Genomic DNA, 12,437 nt, shown 5'->3' with positions numbered 1-12,437 from the left:
ATCCATCCATCCATCCATCCATCCATCCATCCATCCATCCATCCATCCGCTTTACCGGGGTGTGAAGTCGCAGCCCTGCTGCATGAAGGCGCCCAGAGAGAACCAGAGACTGTTGAAGATGCCGAACTCGTTGGGGGGCTGGTCGCTGGGCGGACCGTCGGAGCCGTCCTCGGGCTCCTCGGTGTGCCACTCGTACGGGCTGAAGCGGCTGACCAGGAAGAGCACCACGCTCACGCCGATGTAGGCGAACACGATGCACATCCAGATCTCGTAGGCCAGCGGGTCCAGGAAGGAGAAGACGCCGGGTTTGGACTTCTGCGGCTTCTTGATCATGATGGAGATGCCCAGACTCATGAAGGGCTTGGAGAAATCGATCACCTCCTCCCGGACCAGAGTGATTGTTAAAGGGGCCACAGCGATTTCCGCTTTCTGTGGGAGAAAGGAAAACGTTCTGATGTTTCCTTTCAGATTATTTGTGACCCTGGACCACAAAACCAAGTCATAAGGGTCAATGTTTTGAAATTGAGATTTATATATCATCTGAAAGCTGAGTAAATAAGCTTTCCATATGGTTTGTTAGGGTGCGACAATATTTGGCCGAGATGCAATTAATACAAATCTGAAATGGCAAAAAAATCAAAATATTGAGAAAATCTCCTTTAAAGTTGTCCAAATGAAGTCCTCGATGTTGCCGCATCCACTCACAAAAATAAATTTGATATATTTACTGTAGGAAATTTTACAAAATATCTTCATGGAACATGATCTTTACTTAATATCCTAATGATTTTTGGCATTAAAGAAAAATCGTTAATTTTGACCCATACAATGTATTGTTGGCACAGATATACCCTTATGACTGGTTTTGTGATCCAGGGTCACATTTATTGAAAAATTACTGTTTATTCAGTGAGGTCATGTCTGACTACTTTTTGTTATCGTTACTTTTTGCTATCGTTAGATTTCAAAGTCTCATGTGAACATCGTTTTCAAGCATTGCTGTTTTTTTAAAATATATATTTAGATGATTTTTCAGTGTTTGTTGTGTATTTAAAAGGATAGTTCAGGCAAAAATGAAATTCTGTCATTGTTAACTTTGCCCGTATGTCATTCTAAGCCCAACAGAAGATATTTTGAAGTATACAACTTTGGACCCCATTGACTTTAATTGTACGGACAAAAAAACATAAAGTCATAAAGGTTTACAAGGCGAGTAAATGACAACATTAATTTTTGGATGAACTATCCATTTAAACACACACACACACACACACACACACACACACACACACACACGTATATATCTATTATATATATATATATATATATTATACACACTAATATACACTACCTTCTTAGAGTTGTATTTATTTAATCAAAAATACAGTACAAAACAGTAATATTGTGAAATAATACAATCCAAAAGAACTGTTTTCTATTATATTTAAAAATGTAATTTATTCCTGTTTATTCCTTAAGAAATCAATGTTATCAAAATGATCAACGTTGACCAGTTTTGCTGCTTAATATCATAAATTCTTCATGATTCTATGATGAAGAGAAAGTTCAAAAGAAATGTAAATGTACAATAGCAAAAACATTTAAAACTGTAGAATATTACTTTTTTTTATGTTTTAATATCGTAGAGAAATGAAGGCAGCAATTTTCCCACTGACCCGATACACCAACTGATCTAAAATAAAACGTATATCCGTCTGACCCGTTAACGTTTAAGGTCACCAGAACCTCCGGAATCGTGAAGACCGGGTTATATCAGATAAAGGCAGAGAGAGAGATGGGGTGTTAAACGTGAAGTGCTTTGAGTGAGCCAATTTCACACGAAAACACACGTTCAACAGTAGCGGTACCGTGGCATCAGCGTGTCCAAACACAGTCTTTATCACAGCGGTGCTTTCCACCATCCTGCCTTTCCTAACGGGTCAAGATGTTAAAATGTCAAGATGCTCTTCCCATTTACTGCAGTGAAGCATTTTGCAAGGTTAAAAGGCCCGGATTCAAGTGGTTGTAAATGGAGACGGTTTTATCAATGAATGGAGGCTCTTGGGCATCAGTACAGTAATATTTAATACCAGCGAAAGGTCACGGAGGAAGCAGGGAATGTTTCGGCCTTCCTGGTCCTGTAGGAATACAAGAAGTGGTTTCGCTGCTAGATTTAATTATAGGCCGCTAGCAATAGAGGGAACGAGAGGTCAGATCCGAAATCTGTGAAGCACGTCTGCGCCTCGAGACACGGGATAGAGAGTCTGTGACACTGAGCAGGGTTTTATTCCAACAAAAACAATCCCTTAAGGATCCCAAAGCTCTTAATTAACATTTATTTTCTGCAGTTTCACAAGCTGGAACTGAGGACCAGATTTGGCTCGTGTAATTTCATGTGAGTAATGTCTGAATTCGCATGTCCTGTAAAGCATAAGTCGGTTGTGTGTGTGTGTGTGTGAGACATGCTCACGCCCACTGAATGAGTAGAGAGAGAGAAAGTGTGTGTGTGTGTATGCTTTTTCAGCGGCCTTGGTTCTGAAAATGCATTTCCCATTTATTTTCTCCAGCTGCGTTGCAAACAATTCCTTAATGAGGAGTTTTAAGCCTTGAACCAAACTCAGCGTTTAGATTAATCAAAACATGTCGTGCAAAGCAAAAAAATAAACAAAAGGATTAGAAAATTGTCAATATTGCACGTCTGTGTGTACCAGATTTCCCTTGAATATTTACTACATATTTGCTTTAAAAAAAAGCTCTTTTGACATATTTGTCAGCTTACTTTTTAGATGTCGCTGAATGAATGTTAATGCAATTATATCAAGGAAAAAACAACAATTATACTTTTTTTTCTTTTTTTGCAGAAAACAAAAATCAGTTCTAATTATATACTGAACAAAACTGTTTTCTGTAACATTTTAATGTTAATAACACTACTAATAATATTACAATTTTTTCAAAACATATTTGTTTTTTATATATAATATGGTATATTAAAATATAAATAATATAATGTGAAAAATGTTATTTCCTTTTATATTTTTATATTAACATTAAAATATAAAATAATGTTAATATAAATAGAATATAAAAAGTAATAATATTTTACAAATATATATTTTTTATATTTTATATTGACGTTATTTAAATATATTGTATTAACATTATATAACGTTATAAAACATGTTAATAGAAAAATAAAGTAAAAGAAAAAACGTATTAGTTAGTTAAATTTAATGTTAATAACACTACTAATAATATTACTATTTTTTAAACATATTTGTTTATTATATATAATAATACAGTATATTAAAATATAAATAAAATAATATAATGTGAAAAATCTTATTTCCTTTTATATTTTTATATTAACATTAAAATACAAAATAATGTTAATATAAAAAGAATATAAAAAGTAAGTTTTTATAGAATATAAAAAGTAATAATATTTTTCAAATATATATTTTTTAAATATTTTATATTGACGTTATTTAAATATATTGCATTAACATTACATAACGTTATAAAATATGTTAATAGAAAAATAATACGTATTAGTTAGTTAAATTAATGTAAATTCATTAACTGTACTGACTGTTTCCATTCAAAGAACTGCAAAATCAGTTCACCTTATGCGCAAAATTGGAATATCGCATAAAATAATAACATTACGAATAAAGCAATGTTTCTATCCCATGTGTTTAAGAGAACAAATCGTCACTTCCCGGGAAATTGCCGTAAAATTACTGTAATAAAAATGGAAGTTGCTGCTTTTTTCCTCCATCATAAACCATTCAGATGACCAACGTTTGAGATGCTGCGATGCGATTGGTCTGCTGGTTAGTCTAGTTATCCAATCATGTCCTCTGTTTAGGAAAAGTCGCATGAGTTTTGTTGTTGTGCATCAATTGACTTATATGGTAAATGTGTTTTCAACATAGTTTATGCGCATGTCTTGTATCCGCCTCAGTTGAGCTCAGAAGTTATTTATGCAAATGTTTAGAGTTTATGCGCATCTTAAAACTCCGTCCGTCCAGCATTTTATTTATGAGATATCCAATAGTTGTATGGAAACATAGCTAGTCAGAGAACCAGTTATTTGTGTGTGAATCGTTCTACACCGTTGGCTCTGTAAGTTTGTTTTTGTGTGCAGCCGGAGAAGAAAACACAATTATTTCAATTATGTATTCTTTCTCAGTACCAGACTCTGTATGTGATCATATTCATTGCTGACTGCAAGGACAATATCATTTCTATTGTTATGGCGCTGTAGATTATGCAGTTCACTTAATGTCTTTTATGAGGAAATTAATGAACTATTCCTCTCAATATTTGATGATGATGTAATCATAACAGTCTGGGTTTGTGGGTCATTTCTTATGTAAGTGTTAGGAATAGTGTATGGTAATGAATCTGGCTGGCTGTGGAGTTTGCTGCGCATGCATACACCCTGATATCATTGTGATGGTTTTTGTAGGACTTCTCCAGGAATTGTGCATTTGAAGTGATCATGACAAGGATTTTTCTATATGTTCCTTGAGGTTCACTTATGTTAATGAAGGTTTTATGTATATATGAAGATGATATGTATGCGGAAAAAAAGATGTTTAAACTGGACGTGTCAAAACGAACGCTCTTTCACTCTTCTATTTGTCCTGTTGTCGACAGACTCAAGCATGTGTATACGCATCTGAATACTGTATCAATGTAGACAGCGTCAGTCATTATAATGACTTCTGTTTGCTTTTACATCCAGTGTAGACAAATGCCAGCCGTTGAAGTCCCCCTGTGGTGAAAATCCAGCTTTTAATGTTGTTTATGTGTCTATGTGGTGTGTTTAATCTGCTTTAAGACAAAGCATGTGTAAGTTCATAAGTCGACAGCATTGCTGAGTATTTTCTCCTTAAAACTGCAGTGAACCAAAGACAGTCTCAAAAACACGCTTTGAAATCGCTGGTGTTTCTGACATCACAAACTACCTTGTAACCAATCAGATCAACGTGTGATCGTCTACCAGTGGATTCTCTGAGCTGAGTGAGTGAGTGGAGGCGGGGCTCATTTGCATATTCATAGAACCGAGCATACTAAATGAGGCAAGGGTGTCGAGTTACACTCAAGATATTTTAAAGCATGAAGAAGGAAAAAAACGTTTAAATATGTCATTTTGGTGATCAAAGATGAGTTTTGAGGGATAAAATTATTGATTACAGGGGGACTTTAATATCAAGATGAGCTGTTTTTGCAACTTGATTAAAGGGTTAGTTCATCCAAAAATGAACATTTTGTCGTTAATTACTCACTCTCATGTCGTTCCAAACCCATAAGACTTTCGTTCATCTTTAGAACACAAATGAAGATCTTTTTAATGAAATCTGAGAGCTTTCTGTCCCTCCATTGACAGTCTACGCAACCTCCACTTTCAAGCCCAAGAAAGTTAGTAAAGGCATCATTAAAATAATACATGTTACTCAATTTTAAGAAACGACACAAGAAATTTTTACCTTTCTCCGTCTTGAAAGTGGAGGTTGCGTAGACTGTCAATCTACGCGTAACTCTCGCCAAAATGTAACCTAGGCTCTTTTTGTGAATCTACTTGAGGCAAACTTTCGTTTAAAAGCATAATTAGAACGGAAACGCCAACCCTAACCCTAACCCAACACTTTTAAGTTTGACTGTATTTTCGTTTTAGGTTAAATTGCCTTGTGAATGGGAGTGAATGGGGCACGACTATGATAGCATCAAAAATCGCTATTTTTAAAACACTAAGAAGGCTCGACACAACATGAAACTGTGCTGGAAGTATCACCAGGGGCTCGACACATGAACTCCAGCATTGAGAATAGTGTTTGTGTTTACAGAGTTTACTAAAAAGAAAGATTTTGAACAACTCACTGTAAATGTGTCCACCTGCATTTTGACAGTCAAAAATAGTCGATCTCCGAATGTGAATGAACTGACTCTGAATTTTAGTATTGCTTCTTATATGAGGATCCTTTTTCAAATACAAGGTCAATATTGATTTTCACTAACGACAAAACAACAAATTATCCGTGAATTTATATGGAACTGAGCTTTAGGAGCTTTCCATCTTTACTCTCCTCCCTGTTACGTTGCATTCGGAGATCGACTATTTTTGACTGACAAAATGCCGGCGGACACATTTACAGTGAGTTGTTCAAAATCTTTCTTTTTAGTAAATTCTGTACACAAACACTGTTCTCAATGCTGGAGTTCATGTGTAGAGCCTCTGGTGATACCGAGAGCAAAGTTTCATGTTGTGTCGAGCCTTCTTAGTGTTTTAAAAATAGCGATTTTTGATGCTATCATAAAAGTGCTATCACACACTGATGATGGCTTAGGCTTAAATGCGTCTGTGTGGACATGGTATAAATAAATATATGAGATATAACTAGAGAGTGCGGTTTTTCATCTTTATTTGATAACTTCTTTATAACTCGCACCCATAAACGGTTTGGGAGTTGAGCGCGCCTGTTCTCAGTGCTATCATAGTCGTGCCCCATTCACTCCCATTCAAAAGGCATTTTGACCTAAAACGAAAATACAGTCAAACTTAAAAGTGGCGTTTCCATCCTAATAGGGTATATGTCGAACGCCGCATTACGAAACCGGAAAACAGAACGCATCGCTTCCGGTTCAGGTCTTTTGTATGTGCTTCATGCATTTTTTTACTGTTTTACTCAAGATAACTTAAAAGGAGCGAGCAAAGATGATCATAACCAATGTCCCTCGCATGTGAAGATCGATATTTAAAAGTAAAAAAAAAAAAAAAATCTTCACACTAACGTTTAGATATTTAAATAGAATAAAAAGCTAATAACAAAGTGAGATAGGTAGGTTAGCTGATTACCTTAAAATTCCATAGATATCGGCATCAGTTCATACGGCTGTTAATCTTTCTATGACAAGCGGATGCGATGAGACCAGGTTTCCGGTTTCGTCATGCGACGTTCGACATATACCCTATTATGCTTTTAAACGAGTTTGCCTCGAGTAGATTCACAAAAAGACCCTAGGTTGCATTTTGGCGAGAGTTACCATTTAATGGTACAAAGACCTCTTATAGTATATATCAAGGCAAATTTGATTTCTTACATCATGACCTTTTAAAATGTTACGGATAATGTACATTTAACCAATCATTGTTGCAAAATAAACCTAGAAGGTGATGAGGATAATCCTCAAGGGTTTTGTTTTGCCATATCGACTACACTGTGAAAAATGATTCAAATTTAAAGGACTTTTTTTTGGTAATTTTGTAAATTACAACAGTTTTAAGCTGTTTGATCAGTCAAATTGTTTTCATTTTATTGTATTATTCCGGCAACCTCAGCTGCCAATTTTTCTGTAAAAACAACAGCAAGGCTGTCCATTATCCTCTCATTACTTGCTAAATAAATAAACAATGGAGATGAGCTGGAATTATTTGAATATGTGTAAAATAAGGACACAATGAAAGACATGAAACCAGCACTGGTGGTCAGTAGCAATGCTGAAATGTTCTGTGCTCATCACACACAAATGTTTAATAATTTAGTTTAACACTCTCTGTTCTCTCGTGAAAGGTTTATCTGTTATCGTTAAATCTATAAATCTTCCTGTGGAGATTTTGAATGCCACTGTGACGTTTGCGACCCTCTCGTGGAGCTCTTCGGAGAGTGTATCGGCGGATGAGAGTGTGTGTTGGGATGAGGGTGTTTAATGGGGCAGAAAGATGTGCATCTGTACTCTCCCTGAGCTCATTAACACTCCACGGCAGGAGCGTTTGCCTTTCGCTGTTGGAGTCGCAGCGAGATGTCAGAGACGGGACGTACCAGTGACTGATTTTATGTACTTACGCACTGAATAATGGTGTTAATACTCCTGGCCTGCGTTTAAAAGAGAAAACGCCTCGAGTATAAACCAAACGCAGTGTAAACCGTATAAACCAAACGTCCCTGACAACAGTCTTAGACACCTTCAGTTCTGGCGGAGGATTTACATGCTGAAATTAGAGAATGTGCTGTTTGTTCATGGAAACCAGTTTCTTTCTCCGCCTAGTTTTCTTGTTTGTTCCGTTTTGTCTTATTGGTGGGAAATTAAAGATGCAAATTGACTTACAATTAAATTCAATTCAATAGTTGTCTGCAAACAATGTGAGCAAACATATGCTAATCTAACTAATCCGCTTTTGTAAACATGTAATGCTTTACAATAAGGTCTCATCGGTGTTATTATGGTATTATTTATAGTATTTATTGACGTTTTGTATTAGCTTCCATTTTCAGTTTTTGCATTTTATTTTATTTTATATCAGTTTTAGTCATTTTAGTACTTATTAAACGTATTTATTTCAGTTAGTTGCCAATTTTCCTTAAATTTAGGTTTGAGTTTTTCCATCTAATATTTATATTTAATTATATTCCAGCTTTAATTCAATTACACAAAACGAAACTGTTAATAGCTTTTGTTTTAGTGAACAATAACAACAACAAATATATTAGAGAGATCATGTGACACTGGAGTAATGATGCTGAAAATTCAGCTTTGATCGCAGGAATAAATTACAGTTTAACAATATATTCACCTAGAAAACAAGTTATTTTCAATTGCAATAATATTTTTACAATATTTGCCTTTTTACCGTATTTTTAATCCAATAAATTCAGCCTTGCTGAGCAGAAGCGACTTCAAAGACTTTTCAGCATTAGTTTAAATATGCATGTATCTTACGCACACGCACACGCACGCACACACACACACACACACACACACACACACACACACACACACTTCTCACCCCGTACACCAGCTCCCCAACCATGCCGTTCCAGATCTTCGTCTCTGGATCCCTGGCTCCGTACTTCCCATCCGGAACAATGGAGATCTTGTACTTGATTCCAATGTGCTTGGCGATCTCGGACGCCAGATCCACGCAGTATCCTTCAAACTGGTCGTTCCCTTCATACATCTCCCAGTTCTTCTTATACATCACGTACGGTCCTTCCTAAACACACACGGCACACACACACACACACACGCACGCGCACAGAGAGAGGTGGGTAGGGATGGTCAAGCTGACCTCAGAATTAAACTGTATTATTGATTACACTTTTAAAAATGAAGGTTCTTTGGAACCTTGGAACTTTGGAACACCAACTTCATATTACACTTTTAAAATTGAAGGTTCTTTGGAACCTTGGAACTTTGGAACACCAACTTCTTATTACACTTTTAAAAATGAAGGTTCTTTGGAACCTTGGAACTTTGGAACACCAACTTCTTATTGAGAACCATTTTTTGGTTTTATAGGGTTCTTGAGAGATTAAAAAGTCTTTGTTTCATTACAGTTTCTTCACATCAGTGTTCTGGTTTTTAGATTCTTTACTAGTATAGATGGTTATCTAAAATGTTATATAATAAAAATCCATTTATTATTCAATTTAGTAACTTCATTAATACTCACTCATAAACATCACATGAGTTTGTTGGGATATACATTATACATACATGAATGAGTGTTCCCTATATGCAGTGAACTTACTAGTACTCTTGTGTAGGACACTCATTATGGGCCATGAATGACCAACAAGATTACCACTAGAAATCAAAACATTTATTTGAACGATTTCAACACATTTATACAACTGTCTGTGAGAATTATGAGGACATAATGAAAAAAACACTGATTTCATTAAAACCATTAGAGTGCAGTCACTATAATCAACTGGTCAATGATGATCAAATGATATAATTAGAGCAAATTACATTAAACAAGTTCTTATTGAAAATAAAATAAAGAGAACATCTCTATCATCCAAAACACAAACAACACTGTAAATGTCAAAGTACATTCATTTGACAGTCAAATATTTTACAGTGATTATACATAGCTTTACATGTTCTTTCAGTTGCCACATTTTCTTTCTCTTTGATATGGAAACTCATGTCTCTGGATATGAAGGCACATGAGAGCAGAATGTAAACATGATGTTTTAAGAATAAGTTAAGAAAGTAAGTTTAAGAAAAGTGTTTTTAGTTTATGGATCACATGTGTGGTGTACTGTCGGAAATAATTTCTTCTTTGTCCCTTACTGTGTATAAATCGAATGAGTATACTTGAACTAGCATACTTTAAACAAATTATTAATTTCTATATTTACTTAATATACTGAACAAAATTGTGTTTGGAGTAAATATACTGTGATTTCTTTTTAAATAAATTATATATATATATATATATATACTAGTACATATAGAAATAAATGTTTTTACTGAACAAGAAGTCTTAAGTTTAAACATTAAATATACTTGTAATTTATTTTTAAATGAATTATTAATGTAAATATTTAATAGTAAATTAATAATTTATTTAAAACAAAAAATAAAGTATATTTACTGAACAAAAAGTGTATTTGGAGTAAATAAACATGTGATTTATTTTTAAATAAATGTATATATTTACTAGAAAATCTATAAATGAATAATTTTATTTAAAAATAAAATACAAGAATATTTACTGAACTAAAAGTGTTTGGAGTAAACATACTTTTGATTTTTAGTTTTAAATAAATATTAATTTTTATATATATATATTTATTGTATATAAATAATGTATTACCGCACAAAAAGTTTAAAATAAATATACTTGTGATTTTTTTTTTTTTTTTTTTTTTTTACATATTTACTAGTCAATATATAAATATATGATGGAAGAATAGAAGAAAAGTGGAAAGCACTGCAAATTAAAACGATAACACATTAAACTATACATGAGACTGGTGCTAATTGCTTTTATCTGTGGTTATTGATGTCACCGATGCTGTTCATAGATATAGATATAGATATACAAAAATGACTTTTGTAGGGGAGAGCGGGGCACAAAGTAATGCTTTTTGACTTTCTCAGTTTGTGTAAATCTCCTTAGGGTTTAATAAATAATGCCATTTTTTAATAATTAAATATAAACTCATTTTTGAGTTTTGACTACGAACACAGGAAAACACAGCTATACAACATAGTTCAAAACATATGAAGAATATCATATAGAATATCATAGCATATTTCTAATAGGGGCACATTGTAACACAGTGTGACAACATGCCCCACCTGCACAATTTTAAACCCTGCTGGGATTTAAACACTTCTAGTGTCTTCTGCTAGTTAGCGAAGCATTAAAGAACTATCTCAACCGTTAAATAACATCTTGGGGATTAAAATAATATCAGATTTGTCTAATTTTAAATAAACACAAAAAATAGCGATGAAAAAGTAGCTTAAGTAAGAAATTTATAAATGTCTTTATGGATATCTTCCAAAAAGGTTTGAATTTTGGCGCAATTTTTTCTATAGTGTTGATATGGCGACTAGTAAATACACCAAGTTTTGTCATGCTAGCATGAGTGGAAGTATTTAAAACAAGTGTGTTACAACTAGCCCCGTGTTACGTTGTGCCCCGCGCTCCCCTAGTGCTTTACAGCCACTTTTGTACAGTATTATGCATATAGATGCTAAACATTTCGGGCTCTATCTTGCACCCAGCGCAATTGACTTTGTACACTGACGCATGTATCATTCCTATTTTGCACCGGCGCACAGCGGACTTTTCCCTCCACAGACGCACGTCAGTAAATTAGGGAATGAACTTGCGCTCCCCGGGGCGGTTCAGCACAAAGAGGAGGCGTGTTCCGGCACAAACGTTCCCTGGTGCTATTTTGCAGTTTCAGAAAACAATTCCGCCACAGACCAGGAGAAACCTCGTCTAAAGTCAGTGGCGCATTGCGCATGTTATTCAGATGCTATTTTAAGGGCGCATGCTTGGCCATAATCAATGTAGCGCATACACTTTGATTCTCTCATCTACACAGAAGCAGCAGTTTTCATTTCTGCAAATCATACATTATTACAAGGAAAAATATTACCACACGAGGGAAATCATTGTGGTGTCCATGAAGATGTGAAAAAATAGGCATAAATCTAGCTTACACATTTACCCAAATTATCATACGCCTGTTTAACCGAAGCTAATTTGTGTGTGTGTGTGTGTGTGTGTGTGTGTGTGTGTGTGTGTGTGTGTGTGTGTGTGTGTGTGTGTGTGTGTGTGTGTGTGTGTGTGTGTGTGTGTGTGTGTGTGTGTGTGTGTGTGTGTGTGTGTGTGTGTGTGTGTGTGTGTGTGTGTGTGTGTGTGTGTGTGTGTGTGTGTGTGTGTGTGTGTGTGTGTGTGTGTGTGTGTGTGAGAGACCGGAATGGCTTATTCTCTTGATCTCACAGGCTTCAGTGTAGATAAATATGTTTCTGTCTGCAGGCGTGGAGTTAATGAACGTTACATTGAAGAAACACGCCTCACATCTCCTCGGCCTGGAGTTACACTAATTACAGCTATCAGTTACTCAGCAATCTCTCTCTCTCTCTCTCTCTAAGCCCACATCCCACCCTTCACACAC

General features: G+C 35.1%; 1 protein-coding gene across 1 annotated transcript in view; it reads right to left on the bottom strand.

Moving 5' to 3' along the window:
* The window catches only part of gria4a (glutamate receptor, ionotropic, AMPA 4a), a gene marked incomplete at both ends in the record, with an annotated part of 91,746 nt that overhangs the window by 34,131 nt on the left and 45,178 nt on the right, over positions 1 to 12,437 (bottom strand). Inside the window, 2 exons of the mRNA XM_081370037.1 lie at positions 56 to 429; positions 8,795 to 9,001. Of these exons, the coding sequence (XP_081226163.1) occupies positions 56 to 429; positions 8,795 to 9,001 (581 nt within the window). The remainder of the gene's footprint in view (positions 1 to 55; positions 430 to 8,794; positions 9,002 to 12,437) is intronic.

The sequence above is a fragment of the Scardinius erythrophthalmus genome, assembly GCF_964197995.2.
Source record: "Scardinius erythrophthalmus genome assembly, chromosome: 7".
NCBI classification, from domain to species: Eukaryota; Metazoa; Chordata; class Actinopteri; order Cypriniformes; family Leuciscidae; genus Scardinius; species Scardinius erythrophthalmus.
The sequence above is the reverse complement of the archived record's forward strand: the minus strand, read 5'-3'. Positions and strand labels throughout refer to the sequence as shown.